The sequence below is a fragment of the Ursus maritimus genome, unplaced genomic scaffold (genome assembly GCF_017311325.1).
Source record: "Ursus maritimus isolate PB19 unplaced genomic scaffold, ASM1731132v1 scaffold_11, whole genome shotgun sequence".
NCBI lineage: Eukaryota > Metazoa > Chordata > Mammalia > Carnivora > Ursidae > Ursus > Ursus maritimus.
Genome location: NW_024423453.1, coordinates 7,511,845 through 7,530,412, shown reverse-complemented (window position 1 = coordinate 7,530,412; position 18,568 = coordinate 7,511,845). Strand labels below are relative to the sequence as shown.

General features: G+C 38.0%; 1 protein-coding gene across 8 annotated transcripts in view; it reads right to left on the bottom strand.

Moving 5' to 3' along the window:
- ALPK1 (alpha kinase 1) overlaps positions 1–18,568 on the bottom strand; it is a 121,074-nt gene that overhangs the window by 52,691 nt on the left and 49,815 nt on the right. For all 8 annotated transcript variants that reach the window (XM_008689438.2, XM_008689439.2, XM_008689440.2 and 5 more), the window contains one exon: positions 4,630–4,861. In XM_008689438.2, coding sequence (XP_008687660.2) covers positions 4,630–4,750 — 121 coding nt within the window. In that variant the 5' untranslated portion in view covers positions 4,751–4,861. The remainder of the gene's footprint in view (positions 1–4,629; positions 4,862–18,568) is intronic.

Sequence of the window (18,568 nt, the reverse complement as noted above, 5' to 3'; positions counted from 1 at the left end):
TGGTGGTTCTGACTCAAAGAATAATAGCGCAAAGCTATCTGTCAGGGGTGGCCCTGCTTGACTTTGCCCTTCAGGTAAATTGGGGTAGTCAGGCATTAAGAAAGGTTTTTAGCAGGAAGTAAAGCACTTCAGTGACTATCTCTGCATGAAGAATCAGAGAAAGGAATGAAGGAAATATTATTTTCCCTGTAAAATGAGAAAGGGACTGAGATGGAATGACATCTGGGACTTGTGGCAGCTGGGTAAGGCAGAGAGTCAATTTGCACAACCTCTTTTTACTTCTCCAAGACCTCACCTCACCTCATCGCATACTTTCACCACGGACTACATTTGAACATAGGCGAAATGCAAATGAAATTTGAAATGGTATCAATTTATTGCGAAATGGCCCTGTTTCACATGAGTAGATACATTCGATCTCTTCCTGGGCAGCAAACCTAATCACAGAGGTCCACAATCTCCTATCCAAACTTAGAAAACCCAAAAAGCTCTGGAAACTATATGTTTTTTCTCAAGTTTGGCACCCAAACCAGACTTGAATTGACTAGAGGCTCTTCACAGTCTTGTTTATCTTATTTAGTGAGATTAGCCAAAAGTTTTGCTGCAAAAATTTTAATGTTTGACTCTAGATGCTGCCCCAGCTTCTGCTGGAGTGTGAATGTAACACATGGTCCCTGCACCACACTACCTTCCTAACATTTGAAAAATTCTGAATGCTGAAGCATGTGTGAAGCCCCAGCATTCTGAATAAGGGATTATGGACCTGATTGTATGACTGCCAGTTATAAAGCTCTAGGTGCTTGTCTTGCAGACCTTTCATACTCAAAAGTATCTGAAGCTGGGGGTGCCTTGGTGGCTCAGATGGTTAAGCATCTGCCTTCGACTAAGGTGATGATCTCCAGGTCCTGGGATCGAGCCCCCCTATTGGACTCCCTGCTCAGTGAAGAGCCTGCTTCTCCCTCTTCCTCTGCCCCTTCCCTCTGCTTGTGCTTTCTCTCTCTCTCTCTCTCTCAAATGAATAATGAATAAATAAAATCTTAAAAGAAAGTATCTAAAGCTGAACTCACCATCTTTTTTCTAAATCTGTTTTCTCTATTCTTTATTTTGATGACTGCTACCACCATTCACTAAATCACCCAAGTGCAAAACCTAGAAGTCAGTCTAGACTTTTTGCTCTTTCTCTCCCCCTCAACCTAACTGGTTATCAAATTCTGTAGATTCTAAAATCCATTTCCTCCTTTTCATTATCAGTAACTCTTGTTTGAACCACTGCTTCCTATCTTGCCCCATCCACTCCAACTTCCACGCTGCTGATCCCTATTTTGCTAAAACACAAGATAGACCGTCCATTGCCCTGCATAAAATCTTTTAATGATTTTGTACATCCTGTCCTCACTTTTGCATTGCCCTCCCCCAATCCTTTCATGATCAAGCTCAAGCCCACTGGCTTCAGTGCAAACATGACTACTTCTCATCAGCTTGCCATGACCACCCCATGGAATTAAAATGTCCCTCCTGAGTACTCCCAAACTCCAAAATGCATGCTTTCAGTGTTCATCCCACTGCTCTGTCATCACACTGTCCTCTCACTGTATGTGAGCTCCCTGAAGACAGGCATCATGTCTTATCACTGTTGTAAATCACACCATGATGGTTAAAAGAAGGATTAGTCTTGCATCTACATGAGACATGCTAAATAGGACAAAAGAGATATGATAGAGAGAGTAAAAAAACAAAAGGAAGAGGAGGAAGAAAACCTAACTCTGCCCTAGTCCAATGCCCTTCTGTGTCCTTACCACCCACTGGGCAAATGTAAAGAAGACTGCTAGTAGGGAAACATTGCTTGGCATTGAGATATCAAATGGGCCACACCAGTGAGTAATCCAGACTACTGAGGATGATTTGCAAATAACAGGAAATCACTGCTCTCTGATTCAGCAACCCAGAACTACTGAGCACTGACAGTGCAATAGCACTCCCCCAAAGAAAGCAGAGACATGCCATTAGGGACCAATGTGGTCATGATCTGCTAGAAAGCCTGGCCTTCTGATGGCCAAAAGTGTTCCTGTATACATGTAGAGATTGTATTTATTTATTTGAGAGAGAGAGAGAGAAGGACAGAGAGAGAGAGAGAGGGAGAGAGAGAGAAGGAGCGAGAAGGGGCAGAGGGAGAGGGACAGAGAATCCAAACTGAGCGCAGAGGCTGACGCAGGGCCTGATCCCAGGACTGCGAGATCAAGACCTGAACCAAACCGAGAGCTGGCTGCTTAACTGACTGAGTCACCCAGGTGTCCCTAAAGAAAGCTTCTTAAATTATATTTGTAAATAGTCGGGAATAGGATGACTATTAATTTCTGTTTACTTAGGACAGTCCCATGTGGTCCTAGTGTACTTATTTATACTGCTCCTCTCACTCTCAAGTGTCCCATTCGACTGATAAATTAATTAGACATTCTGTCCATGAGTATCAAGCTCAGGAGTCAAATAAGTAGTCAAATGACAATGGGAATCTGATTTCTGGATTCAAAGAATTTTACCATACATTGGCACTGAATAGTTCAAATATTTTCAATTTTTTTCATGATGACAGAGAAAATCTATTCTACACAGCTCATTTTTGCCTTCCCCATACCACCCTCTCCCTGCAGACCATGCCAGAGCATGGATAGGCCAGTATAGCATACCGAAATAAGTGAGGCCTCTGAAATACATTTAAAAAATATATCTGTGTTTAGATTTCGGTTCCTCCTCTATTTCTAAGGAAGTTGCCAGGGTTAGTCTTCCATGCTGACAAGGGCAATTTCTGAAGGAAGAGGATAGGATCGAGCGCGAGAGGAGGAAGGAAAAGCGATCATGTTCAAGTCCTCTGACTTGTCTGCCACCATTAGGTGACCCTGTACTGATGTCTTTCTCTTGGAGTACCCATGAGTGACGACATTGGTGGCAGCACAACCCACCCACCAGTATTACTCAGAAACCAGCTGCTGAGGGAAAAACTCTGAGCTCAGACTGCATTCAGCTGCACTGATAGCCCATGGGGTGGACTCCGCAGCTTGCCTCCATGGGGATCGATTAATGCTGAGATTGTCGATGGCTCAGCATAGGTTTCCTCCCCCATTGGCTTATGAGATTCAGCCAAGCCCAGCAGTCAGCCCCTGACGGAGCAGTACCATCTTCTGCCTCTCTGATCACTTCCTTCCCCAAGCAGCTTACCTGAAGGGTTGTTGCTAATTGAATGACTTTGTGGTCCTGATGTGTCTTACCTGGAACTAAACTGACTATTTCTCCTATTCTGCGGCACTTGGGAAGAAAAAGAAGAAGATGCTACCCAACTGGGGGCTCTGAGTTTTCACTGGGGAGAGCAGAAAGTTTAAAGGAATTTGGGCTGAGTAGACAAAGGATGCTATGTAGTAAAAGGACAAGAGAAAAATGCAACACACTGCCCCTGGGGACAACTAGCACCAGCACTGCGGCACGTTCTAGAGCTGCCACCGCTGCTCCCTGACAAAGGGCTAACACCTGCCAGCGTGTGCTCGGGCTGATGGACACACATAACTAGCGAGCAAAAGCACGCAGTGTATTTGGCTAGTAAATAAGGAAATCACATAAACTAAGTAGTTGTGAAACAATGGGACACAGGGCGGTTTACCTTGAAAGGAGCATAAATGACAGATTACAAAAACTTAAGCCTCTGTAAAAAATGTGTGTGCCTATATACAAGAATGTGGGGGGGGGGGAGGCTTCTCCAGAACCTTTTCCCATTACATAATCATCAACAACAAAAGAGATGCGGAGTGTGCATTTTATGTGGTCATCTTATTTCTGCAAGGAATAGCAAGTCACTAAAAATACAAAGAAAAATATTAAAAGCACATAAAAGGGACACACTCAGAGAAATGGAGGAACATTTATTCAAACACTAAAAAGCAGTCTAAGGAAAAAAGATTCTCTCCCCAAAACTGGCTATGGAAGAAATAAGAAATACTTCAACTTTCTAGACTTTGTGATCAAAACTTCCCAAACAATGACGTATCTAAAACTGTGAATGGCATAAACTATTGAAATGAGCAAAAGGCCAATTCAATTCTGATAATGATGCGATCAGTATTTATCAGTGTGAGAGGATTTATTTTACAAACGGCATGTGAATACAGCATGAGAAACGTATCGATAATCAAAAAAAGAGAGACTGGACCAATGTGATGACATATTTATGGAAACCATAGAAGCCTATGGAAACTGATGAGGCACAAAAGCCTCGTTTGAAAAAAAAGTATGTGCCACCATTCAGAAGTTGCTTCAATTTTTTAATAATTGAAATTTACGTGCACCGGCCCACTTGCACCCTTTGTTCTTCTTGAACTAAACTGTTTTCTTGTAGCCTCATGTTTACTGAAGCCTAAAATTAGAACTGACAGCAATTCACTGCAACAAAGTGGGCTTCCTCCCCTGCCCGTCCGCCTGCAGCCCATGTCCCATTCATGCCCTAGAAATCCACTCATCTCTCGGTGGTCATCTGCCAAGAGAAGAAAAATAGGGCAGAGATGAAAACATGTCGTTCAGGCAGGGGAGTTGAGAGCGAACCTGCTGGCTTCTCCCTCCCCCCAGTGCCTCCCATCAGGACCTCACCTCTGCACTGCTGGTCCTCGCTCTTGTCCTCCTTCGACACATCTGACGCCTCCAACAAGAGCTGGTCCAGCACTTGCTTGCACTCTTGCAGTAGTGTAGCTACAGCTTTTTGGTTATTCATGATGATTACTCTTCCTCAACGATGAGTTAAGTGTCCCTGGGTCTATGGTGATCAATTACCCAGAAGAAGACATCGATTCTCAATAAAAGAGCCCCTTTAAGGCGGAGGTACCTGGTGAACAAAAGCAGGAGAAAGATGACTAACTGAAGCATCATCAATTATCTGTAAGACTCAAGCAGGGAGGGATAATAGGGTAAACAGATGAAAATACATGACCGCCCCCGAGGACTTTATTAGGGGAGTGTGTGAAATTACTGCAGGGCCTGGTCTAGATGGGCAGCACCTCGAAGGCATCGGAGAGCAGAAGGGAGAGGCTCCTGGTGCAGACCTTGGTTACCCACAGTGATGTCAGTGGAATCCCACGAAGCCACATGAAATGAATATACCCTATGATTTATGTATCTTCTGCATATTTCACATCAGTGCCTCTGGATCTCAGTGACACTGCACTTTCTGTCTCTCTGGAAGTCTACAGGAAGCATCTGGCTAACAGTTCTAATATTCAGTTACAAGCACATGGCGATATGAAGTTTACCATTCTCATAACCTGCTACTGATTTCCCCTGTGAAGTATTCTTCATGGTATTTAGCATCGTCTAATTTGGACCATGATAGGCAATGACAGATGCCAAATTTAAAGCTCTTCACAGCCAGGCAACTTGCCAAATAAAATAGAGAAATGATATCTCAGAAAACCCAATTTCCTAGATCTATCATATGGATGAATTTATCATATGGATGGATGAATCTACTTATATTGCTATTTAACATATGTACAGTTGAGAGATTTCATATGCAAATATGAATATACTGTAATGATCTATGGCAGTCAAGGTAATTTCAAGAACAAAATAAATTACCGACAGTACAAAAATGCCTGGCAAATAAATACTAGAAAGTTACTAGTTTAACAAATCTTTTTGTCTGTTTTCCTTTTATTAAAGAATGTTCATTGTAAACAAAACAAAAGGAATTTTGTTTTGTTTACAATGTACAAATGAAACAAAGAAACTCTGAGTTTGCCAGGATAGACTGTGGAGCTGCTGTTTGGTTTGGACACTCTTATAGGGCACATAGAATTTTATTACCAAAGCAAAAGAGTCTGAAAGCGAAGAAAGTAACAGATACATGGATGGTTCCAGTCCCTTTGTCTCGTAGCTTATACATGCAATGAAGTAATCATTGAAAATATTAAAGCAGTGAATTATTGTGTAGGTGTTGGAACAAAAAGGCCTCACTTTAAGAAGCTAGTTTTGAATTTTAAATAGCAAGAAAACATTTTTTCTTTTTTTTTCTATTCTAAGACTTAACAGGAACACAGAATGAAAGATGAGCTAATTGTGTCATCTACACTTTTCATTTTTCATTCTAACCTGACTAGTACTCCATATGCTTTGGATTTTAAAACACACACACATTCTTTACACAGATAAACTGACAAAGCAAAGTTTTTGGGTATTACAGGCTTGTGTCATTAAAATAGTTGAGTTTCGTTGGTGAAGAACCCCAGTAGAGACTTGAATACAAAATTCTTGTTACTTGGAAGAGTATTCACAAAAGTGAGATTGTGAGGAATTAGTTATGGAAGCATTTAAGCATAACAATAAATTAAATCGCTCTTCTGTTAAATATGTTTCAGAAAGTATTCCTGCATGGTTTGGCTTGTTGGACTAAATGGTTTTCAGTGTCCCTTTTAGCTCAAGTGTTTTTAAGTCAATGCTGTGTAGTAAGAGCTGGCGATTAGCTTGCCTTTCTACGAAAGGAACCAAGAAGTAAGGGCTGGTCAGAGAGTTAATTAGTGAACTAGCGTGAGCAAGAGGCCACGTAGCAATGGCATCCTATTCCCAGCATTCCTGAAAAAGGGAGATGTGGCTAGAATGGGAGGTTAGTATGGAAATTGAGAAATGCAGTTGGTGAACTGAGAAAGTTAACAAACTTTGCTTGAAATTAGCCACAGGTGAATAGGACACATTCATTTTCTTCAAATAAAAGCAAGAAGGGGGATCCTTTTTCTAGGATTCTTTTTGGACTTCATGTAGAAAGAGGGGTATAATAAGAAAATATGAAGAGTTCATGTACAAAGGAATAAAACTGTACTGTAATATAATTTTAATAGCATGTCACCCCTTTGTCTAAAGGCTTATCGTAATATTTTATTGGTGCCATATCATCCTCTTAAGGTAGAAAGTCGTCTTTTGTTACACTACAAATGGAAATAAATTTTTGTTGCTCTGTTTCTGTAAATGTTTAAACAGAAATAGCATGTAGTAATGAAAAGTGGACTTGGATATAGGAAAACTGTTACACATAATAGTGTTCAGTGGATATTTGTGACTAATTCTACTTCCTTCTCTATCATTAACTATTTGTGAGACCTCTGAGATTCACTTTTGAGGCTCATTTTTCTTATCTGTAGTTTATGGGGGTTAAGTGGGAACAATTGCTGATACTTTCCAGGTCTTAAATTACACACTCAGCAGCCTGTCTGTTGCTGGGGAATATCTGATACTTATTTACTCACTAATTCCTGGCTCTTTTGAGAACACTTAAGTATAATATTTGTATGTATACTTTCCTCTGTGGTTTAGAAATGTTGGCTTGAATCTTAGAGGTTGATTACTAAATAAATATAACTCTGCTTTTGTTCCCTCACTCGAAATCCCGATGCCTAATGCACAGGATCATAAATCTCTTCCTTTTGTCTCAGTGCTGTGAAAGAGAGAGAAGCTATGTGATTCTGTGGGGACAAACAACAGGACTTGACCTAATAATTTGGGTAAAATGAAAGCAGGTGAATGGGGGATTCCCTGAGGAAGTGATGTTGGAATTAAACTCTATAAGAAGAACAGGGCTTAATGAAGTTAAAATGGTGAAGAATGGACTTAATGTAGAAAGAAATATGGAGGGAATGAAATAAGGCCAAATTAGTTGAACAAGGGATAAAAGGAGAAAGTTGATATGAAGTGAATTTGGAGAGCTAAGTAGGGGCTGTTCAGGGAACTGTATGCCAGGTAAGGAATTTTTTGTTTACCCTAAGAGTTATAGGAAACGACTGGTAGCAGGAGGAACATGACCCCAGATTTGCATCTGGAAAAGTTCATTCTGTTTTGGCTGTAGTGGTGGCAGAGAGGAAGAAGGTGATTGCAGGTAGATAAGTTAGGCATTTATCGCAACAGTCTAGGTGAAAAATAACAGCAATTTGGGATAGAGAAAATTGGACAAATTTGAGGGCCGTTTAGAGAATAAATGCAGTATTGCTGTTGGACGGATATGAATGGTCTTAAAAATGAGTCCCAAGTTTCTACTTTACCATAGCTCAAAGCTGAACGGACAACATTACCATACTTTGAGACAGGGAACATAGACGGGATCTTCTAGGAAAAGACATAAATACATCTTAGATTTTGTATTTCTAGCAATAAAGACAGTAAGAAAGATAAGTCATAACTGTCCAGAATAAGCAACTGGATTTTAACCAAGAAAGTATTTCTAAAAAAAAAAAAAAAAAAAAAAAAAAGATTTTTGAGATAATTAATGTTCAGTCCTTGTGACTTCCCAAAACATACTGAGGATATTCTTTATACTTTTTGAAAGTTATAGCCTTTTCTCTTTTCCCTGCAGAATTCAGGAGAGACAATAGGAAGAAAATACTGTAACATGAGAAACACTTTGGAATCCAACCATCTGTCCAGACTTGTATGGTTCATTGTTAAGTATAACAGAGGCTGGAGCCTAGGAAATTTTCCTTCAGGCAACAGTCCTGCTGGAAATTTTGGTCAGCTTCCTTTATAAAAGAATCATTTTCAATTTCAACACGTATCAATTTTTTGCTCCCTGAACTGTGGCATTCTATGAATTGTACCTATTTCTAAATTGAATCATGTTAGTTTCCCTATATTTTTTTGTAATGTATGGATTTTTTTAAATTTTGAAATCCCCCAACATATTTTTTTCTAAAAATTAAATAGAAAGAGGCCAGCAAAAGCAACAGAACATACAAACAGATACCTCTAGAATAACACTAGATACACAACAAAGTTAGAATCTAAGGCACACATGCACACACACAGCCAAATGGTCATGTGTTCATACATTCCATGTTTGATTTTGATACATGTGTACTTTATTTCTATTGGTGACCTAGAATTTAACTGAGTGGCTGAGTTATAATTGACAAATCAGCCATCATTAAAAGTAAGCAAATCAGTGGATTACTCAAAGCATGATTTCTTTTGGCATTTGTGAGTCTTTTTCCTTGGACAATTACCCCCACCATATTGGGGGTAAGTCAGGGAAAATAAAAGAATTCCAAAGGTATTCCATGGTTTACTGGCTGCCACCTCTGTATTAATCCACTGTCAACCAGTCATAATCCTTAAGCTAGAAGATGTGGAGAGGCATAAAGAAGTAGAAGAGATGGCTTATACGGCCAAGGAGTTTGTAATATAATTATAAGAATAAGACATAAGTACATTTAAAATGAACTACACAGGGCATACTAAATGCGATTACAGTCCAAAAGCTCAGTTTAAAATATCTTTGTTGGAATTCAATTAATGATTGGTTAGATTCATAAACAAACCCACAGAGCTCATTTAAGTCATATGTACATAAGTAATTATACTAAATATACTTTTTCACCTACATTCAAAATCATTTACCATATTGTTTTTATGAGAAAATGAATTCTGGTCTCCAACACAGAACAAGAATGCATTTCTCCAGTCAGTCACTTGCAATGACAATCCATTTTCTCCGAGCCTTTCGCCCGCCCTGAGCAACCCCACAAAAAACTGACCATAGCACCTCTGGTCCTGGTTGGTGCAAGTGGGGAAACAAAAGGAGAAAGAGAAGTCTGATTGGAGTCTAAGACAACCGTGCGGCTTGGATAAATATGTCTGGGTAATGGCTATTGTTAGCATCTTAAAACTGAATAAAAAGGGAGAAGAGAAGGCAACTTCGAAGTCACCAAAATCCAAAAGAGTAGACTTCTATTTCTAGCAGTATGGAAGACTATACACCCTGACCAACATTTCCACTGAAAACAAGTAAAAATGCTGGAAAAGCACTTTAACACCTCTAAAATGTATCAATAAAATGGTAAGAAAGAAGGACTACTCAGAAAACATAAATCAAGTAAAAGCTGGAACCCAGAAAGTTAACCAACACAGAAGCTAGGCTTCGCCTTGAGTGAAATTGCAAGCACTCTAAGCCGAAACTTCAGTTTTCACTATCTAGGAGTGTGGGAAGATAGGAAAAAAAGCCAAAGGCCTACACAAGGTGGGACATATAAGAGGAAACTGCTCCCTTGCATAAAACTGATGTCCTAAAAGGTTGAATCTTCAGCGTAAGGGCAAGCTAAATAAATCCCCATCCCCTCCTGCCACTTCCCAGGAAAGCTGCCTGTGGCAAAACATGCTGCTTCTTGGAGGAGAACAAAATTTTTTGCCCTTGAGAATCTGAAGCTGCAAGATCCACAAAACCTCTACCTGATAATTACTTTAAAATAAGTTATTTTAAAAAGATCCTAAAGCTTTGGGAGGGCACACCTAGTAAACTCCAACTTATCACATAATGATATCCCCACATAGGCATCATGCAGAGCTCATGCAAATTCTGAAATTAACTGTGTTTATTGAAAACATGTCAAATACCTAAGTCATGTTTTTCATTCATTCTTTAGCCTTTATATGATGTTTTTCAAGATCTCCAGAGATAAATAATATTCTAACCCTGTGTTTGGTATTTAAAATAGCTACACCAAATAGAAGGTGATTTTACATGTGAATTTCATGAAACAAAAAAAAAAGGTTCCATGTTGGTAGTTTTCTCAGGCAATTGGTGGACTGAAAATTAACCTTCTCTAAAGGAATCTGACTTAAAACTAAGCTTCAAAGAATTTCCATCTGTAAAATACCAAGAAATATGAGTTCCTGATCAAAGCTCACAAAATGTATGAGGTAAGAGGAAACAATGGATGAAAGAAGAAAGAACAGATAGTTAAATCAGAACTTCAAAGAATTTAGATAACGGATTTATCAGATACAGACTACAAAGTATACATGTTTAAAGATCTGAAAGAGTATGTTGAATGTATGAGTTAAGAGCAAGAAACTATAAAAAGGCACAGGCAGATTGAAAAAGAGTCAAATAGAATTTCTGTAAATGAAAAAATAATAATTAAAAATGTAAAATGCCATGAATTAGATAGATTTGATAAAATACAAGTTCTGGTTGAAGTTATAATTTTTAAGCTGGTTGATAAGTCAGAACATTTCATCTAAAATACAACAACATAAGACAGAAAGAGGGAAAACACAAAAGAGAGGTTAAGAAACAGAAAGGATTGATAGAAAAGCTCTAACACATGACTCACCAGAATCCTAGAAGGGAAGTAGAGGGGAAAGCAAAAGAAATGTTTAGAGACATAACGACTAAGAATTTTAAGAACAGGAGAAAGACAGTAATTAAAATACCCATAATCTTCAAGCAGTTTAAATAAATAAACAAAAATCCACATGTAGAAATATCATAGCAAAACTATGGAACACCAAAGGCATACAGAAGATCTTTAAAGTAGCCAGAGAGAAAAGACAGAGTACCTTCAAAGAAACAACAGTGAACTTATAGCTACCTAGTTAAAAGCAACAATGGAAACTAGAAGATAGTGAAAGGGTACCTTCAATATGCTGGGGGAAAACCTTGAAAAATAAAAATATTTAAAAATAAACATCAACAGATTCTTACTAAACAAATCTCTGTATACTTTAGGTAAAGGGAGAGTGATCACAGATGAAGGGCCTGAGATTCAAGAAAAATAATAAGCAACAAAAGTGGTGAATTGTTGGCTAAATATAAATACGAATTGTATAAAGCTACAACAATAACAATGTCTTATGAGATGAAAAAATTAGAAAAAATACACATACAAACACAAACAGCATATATATCAGGAGAAGAATGATTGATGTTAAAGTGTTATAAGATTTTGGAATTGGTAGGAGGAGGGGAGATATTAAGTTTAGACTGTGAAAAAAATTTCTAAATTAAGCCTAAAAAAACTGAAATAAAACATATGACTTTCAAACTGGTAGAAGGTCAAACATGAAAAAAAAATGCAAAAGAAGGCAAGAGGGGTACCTGGGTGGCTCAGTTGGTTGAGTGTCTGACTCTTGATTTTGGCTCATATCATGACCTTGGGGTCTTGCGATCGGGTCCCAGTTGGGCTCCATGCTCAGTGCAGAGTCTGCTATCTTTCTACCTCTGCTCCTCCCCCTGCTTACATGCTCTCAATCTCTCTCTCTGTCTTAAATAAATAAATAAGTATATATATATTTAGATTTTATTCATTTACTTATTTGCGAGAAAGAGAGAGAGAGAGAGAATGGGAGGGAGAGGGAGAGAGAAGCCAAGACTCCATGCTGAGTGTAGAGTCTGATGCAGGGCTCCATCTTACAACTGCAAGATCGTGACCTGAGCCAAAACCAAGAGTCAGATGGTTAACCAACTGAGCCACCCAGATGCCCCAGGATAAATTTAGAATACAAAATATGACGGTAGAAATAAATTTAAATATATCAGTATTTCCAATAAATACAAATGAACTAAATGCTATAGTAAAAAAATAAAGATAGACTTGATTAAAAAAATAGCTACATGGGGGCACCTGGGTGGCGCAGTCGTTAAGCATCTGCCTTCGGCTCAGGGTGTGATCCCGGCGTTCTGGGATTGGGCCCCATATCAGGCTTCTCTGCTAGGAGCCTGCTTCTTCCTTTCCCACTCCCCCTGCTTGTGTTCCCTCTCTCTCTGGCTGTCTGTTTCTGTCAAACAAATAAATAAAATCTTTAAAAAAAAAATAGCTACATGGATTTACTTAAAGCATAAGAATAAAAAAAAGTTAAAGGTAATAAGATAGAAAAAGATATATTAGAAAAATACTAACTAAAAGAAAGTATAGTTATAGTAATATCAGACAAAAAAGACTTTAAAGGAAAAAGCATTAATAAAGATAAAAAAGCCACTTTACAATGACACATGATTCAGTTCACCAGGAAGGTATAGCAATTCTAAACTTGTATGCCTCTGGGAACATAACTTTTAATATATATGAAACAAAAAGTGAAAGAACATAAAGAAAAATATGCAAATACATAATCATAGTGGGAAAATTTGACACACTCCTCTTAGAAACTAATAAATTCAGCAAACAAAAAATTGGTAATGATACCAGTTATTTGATCAACACAATTAACAAACTTGATCTAATAGATATTTATGAAATAACATATTAAACGATTGCAAAATATACATTGCTTTCAAGCATACCTGGAACATTTACAAGAATTTAATGCCTACTGTGCCATGAGACAAATCTCAACAAATTTCAGATTAATGGTATACATATGACACCGTATGACCAAAAGGCAATTGAGTTGGTAATCAATAACAAAAGAAAAATGCTCATATTGATGGAAATTAAGAAATATACTTCTAAATAGCTTGCAGGTCAAAGAAAGAATCATTATGAAATTTAGAGAATATTACAACAGAATGTAAAGACTACATGTCAAAATGTGGAATTCAAAGTGGAACATAGAAGAAAATTTATAGCCAAAATACTTAGAAATAAAGACTGTTGGGAAATTAATGACTTAAGCTTAAATAACCAAAAGTAAGGAAATAAATAGAAAAAAATGAAAAAAAGTACAAGGAAATAAAAATAAACACAGAGATTAATGGAATAAAAAACATATTCAATAGGAAGCTCAACAAAATAAAGTTCTTTCAAAGGACCACTGAAATTGATAATCTGCTGGCAAAACTGATCAAGAGATTGAGAACAAACAAATAGAAGTAGAAATAAAAATCTTAGGAGGGGGCATTACAGATGCTATAGAGTTTTTAAAAAGCTAATAAGAATATTGAAACATGTTTTACCGATAAATTTGAAAACAATAAAATGGGTAATTTCTAGATAAGTATAACTTACTTAAAAGAAACCAAGAAGAAACAGAAAACCTTTATGGTCCTATCATCTGAGAGAAATATAACTAGCAGTTGAAATATTTTCCTACAAGGAAAACACGAGGAACATACAGTTTTACCAGAAAAATTTTACCAAACATTCAATAAGCCAATAAATCCAACCTTATGCAAAATATCCTTTAAATCAGCAACAAGTGGCTAGAAAAGGTAATTTAATAAAAATCCACCATTTACCATGGCATAAAATATGTAAGGTATAATAAAAAATAATATATGTGTGTATATATGTATATATATAAATGAAGTAACTTAAGAACAATTCTAATAATAAATATGCAAGATTTTGGAGGGAAATTATAAAACTTACTTCATTAAAAGACATTAATGAAAATCTAAATACATGAGGAGATATTCTGTGGTAGTGGCCTGGAAAACTCAATATTGTTAGATATCAATTTTTCCCAAATTTATCTATATCTTTACGCAGTTCCAATCAAAATTGCTACAGCTCTACGCGTGTTTGTGTGTCAACCTGACCAAATGATTCTAAAATTTATGCAGAAGGACAAAGTTCAAGAATAATCAAAATACTTCTAATGAAAAACAACAAGGGAGGAGGGGGAGTGTCATATCAGATGCCAATAATTAATATAAAATTATATTAAATGATGCAAAAGTTATTGGCACTAGGGTAGGCAAATTGACCTTCTAAATAAAATAGAGTGCAGTAAGATACAGGTGTATATATGGAAATTTGGTTTATTATACTAGCTTAGTATGTGGCATTGAGCTAATGGGTTATTTTTTTTAAACCAATACTAGCTAGATTAAAGACTTACATGTAAAAGACAAAATATGCAACTTTTTTTTTTTATTTTAAAGATTTTATTTATTTATTTGACAGAGATAGAGACAGCTAGTGAGAGAGGGAACACAAGCAGGGGGAGTGGGAGAGGAAGAAGCAGGCTCCCAGCGGAAGAGCCTGATGTGGGGCTCGATCCCAGAACGCCGGGATCACGCCCTGAGCCGAAGGCAGACGCTTAACGACTGAGCCACCCAGGCGCCCCAAAATATGCAACTTCTAAAGGAGAATATCTAAGGACAACATTCTTTTTGATCCTTTGGTTAGGGAAGAATTTCTCAAACATCTGTAAAAAATGCAAATCACAAGAGATTGATATTTAATTAGTGGGAGAGATAAACTTCTGATTAGTAAAATGACACCATAAAGAAAGTAAAAAGACAAGTCATAAGCTGGGAGAAAGTATTTGTAATGTATATAACTGACAAAGGATTTCTATTTTAGAATATATAGAATTCCTTTAAGTCAATGAAAAAAGGACCAATCACACAGTAGAAAAAGAATGAACAAAAGACCTGAATAGACTTCACACAAGAGAAAACCTTAATGGCCAACGAACATATGAAACGTGTCCAACCTCATTAGTAATCAGGAAATACAAATTCAAACCATAACCATTCACAACTTCTTGACTGGGAAAAAATTTAAGTTGGGTAACAGTTGTCAAGAACAGTTAGTGTTACTTCATTCACCACTGTTGGAAACTACAGTTTGGCATTATTCAGTAAAATAAAAAATGCACACAGTGGGCACACTATGACCCAGGGTCCACTTTTAGACATACACTCTAGTTTGGAGAAAATTTTGGACGTGTGTCTAGGAAATATAAGCATGTTCACAGTGACACAGTTTGTAATAGCAAACAAACAAAAGGAAATAATCCATGTATCCCTCAATAGGAGAATAGATTAAAACACTGAAGTGGATTCATACACTGGACTAGAATAAGCAAGTAAATGAATGAATTACAGTTACACATAGCAATATGTGGATGAATGTTAGAAATGTAGAATAGAAAAGCAAGTTACAGATGAATACATGCATAAAGTTTAAAACATTTATAGCTAAACAATATAATATTACAGGATACAAATATATTTGGTAAAATTACAAAGAAAAGGAAGGGAATGATAAACTAAAAATTCACAACAGTGGATTTATGGAGGGGAGAGTGAAGATGTGAGGGAAGTGTATGAACACAGCAGACTTCAAAGAAAGTAGTATTTTTTTTTTTACGTAGATTGATCTATGAGCATCCATCATGTTCTGGGTATATTACACCTATTTTATAATTTTTTGATATCGATTTGACATTTAATGAAAAAATTAAAAAGAGGAGGGCACCTGGGTGGCTCAGTTGGTTAAGCGTCTGCCTTCAGCTCTGGTCATGATCCCAGAGTCCTGGGATCGAGTCCTGCATCAGGCTCCCTGCTCAGCGGGAGTCTGCTTCTCCCTCTACCCCTAACCCCTGCTTGTGATCTCTCTCTCTCTCTCTCTCAAATGAATAAATAAAGTCTTTTTAAAAAATTAAAAAGAGGAAAATAGAAACTGAAGTCTAGGAGTATTGCATAGGTAATAAATATCAGTTCCTGCCCTTAGGATTGGAGCCAGCGGTTCCATTGAGAGACAGCAAAGGAGCATTTCAGAGCAGGGAGGGGCACTTGCACGGGGACTACTGAAGGGGGTAGATTTGGAATAGCTGGAGAGAGAGGTGAGGAAAAGAAATCTAGTTGGAGAGTGATGTGACAAGAGACCTCGAGGAGGAGATCCTCATCTTGTATTCAGGATCCGTGAGTTAGCAGAGGCTACTGAAATAATGATGAGACAGGCAGTTTGAATCATTAGTTTAACAAACACTAGATTGCCAAGAAATTAGATTCCCCTTTTCTTTTCACTTACAAAGAAAATGAAGGAGTGTGCTGTGATTTAAAAAAAAAAAAGATTTTAGGGAATTCTATACATGAGAGAGGAGTTCTTTCCAATGGCTCTTTTATATCAAGACTTCTAGCCTGCAGGCCACACCTTGTGAGAATGGGAGACTGGAGGCCAAAGCTGTCCCTTTTTTCCAAGTTGTCTCTGTCTCTCTTGCCCTTGTGCCCCACCCTCCCCAGTTCCTGGCCGCTGAAGGTGTTTATCAAACTTGACTGCACAGGAAAGTGCAATCAGAGTGTTCCGGGTCATGAATGGGTTACCTGCTGGCCTCAGGAAAAAAGAGGAGGGGAAAAAAAGGTCATCATCACGGGGGCTGTTGCTCATACTCTCCAGCTACAGTTACCCACTCCATCAGCCATGGTGACATCTGACGAATTATGAGCTCAGCCCCCATGGCTAGAAGAGCAACATCTCAGGTCAAGGTGAACCAAACCTGCCATCTGCTCCTGTTCAAGGATTCTGTACTTCCAAATGGTACTTTCAGGGAGAGTATTCTTTGTATTTTTGCACCCCAAATGAGAGAAGAGCTGCCACATATACTGACTCCATATGCCCCCAAATCCAGAGCTGCCATGACACTGGAGGGCAATCAAGGAGCAGGAAAAAATTATTTTACAAATTTCGAAGGACCTTCAAACTGGCAAGTATACTCTTGGAGGCAGATATTGTCCACCCAAACTCTAGGTGAAGAATCTGAGGCAGGAGGAGGTTGAATATAACTTGCCCAAAGTCCCAAGCAAAGATCAGGACAAGAGTTCAGGGGTTCTGACTTGTCCTCAAAACACACTTACCTTCTCATTAAATAGATACCAGAGTTCTAGAAGAAAACATGGCAAGAAAAATTCACTGGAAGAGACATATTTATTTATTTATTTATTTTTAAAGATTTTATTTATTTGAGTTGGGGGTGGGGCAAAGGGAGAGGGCAAAGCAGGCTCCCCACTGAGCAGGGAGCCTGATGTGGGGCTCGATCCCAGGACCCTGAGATCATGACCCTGAGATCATGACCTGAGCCAAAGGCAGACGCTTAATCAACTGAGCCACCCAGGCACCCCTGGAAGAGACATCTTTCAAAGAAGAAATGGTGTAGACTCGACTGTTAATGTAGTCTATGCTTTGGTGGACGAGGCAACTGAAACGCCCTGTTTAACAGTCAGAATGGCAAACTTGCTGGATATCTCCAGGGGTGGAGTAGGAGGAAAGTCCAGTTAACAGTGTGGTATGTCCATGGAAATGGCATGAAGTACACTATGGTATCAAATGGCCAGGGCTATGAAGCATTACATCCTTGATGAAGCCAGCAAATGTAGGGACTAAGGTTACTTTGCCAACAAAATATGTTCAAATCTGTATTCATAATTCTCACAGCCAGGAGAGTTATTTTGGAAAGAGCCATGTAGATTTTGAGTTAGGGGTAGCCTGCAAAGGAACAGTCTGTCTCGAGACAAAAGGGATGAGGGAGCTCTGAAATTATAGGAGCAGCAAAATGAAGATAGGAAGAGGAAGAATTGTACTTTCACTGTCTGAGCCATCAATACGTAGCCAAGGCCTTTTGCAGTTAGGGTTCTTGGGTTTAAATTTCAGTTTTGCAGCTTATTAGCTGAGCAGCCTTACACGAGTCAGGTCTCAGCTTCCTCATCTGTAAAAATGGGTACTAATAGGACCAATCTCACAGAGATTTATAAGGATCAATTGAATTATATTGTAATATCGTATAAATATAATAATGTAAATATTATACATCAAACACAAGGAACATCGCCTACCATGTAATAAGTGCTCCATAGTTATCAATTATTGTTATCAATAAAATTTTCAGGAAATAAAATTTCAGTTTTTAAAGGGCCATATAATTTTTCTTTATCTTCTTTGGATTCGATTTCCGTGTTGACTTAATTAGCATTTATGTTCATAAGAAAGAAAATTGCTTCGCTATGCAACATTTTCAGATTCTTGATATTTTTCCCAGTATCAAGTCCTATAATAATGGGATTATTCCCTAAGTAATTTGCCAGATCCACACTCAGTTAATGAATAAA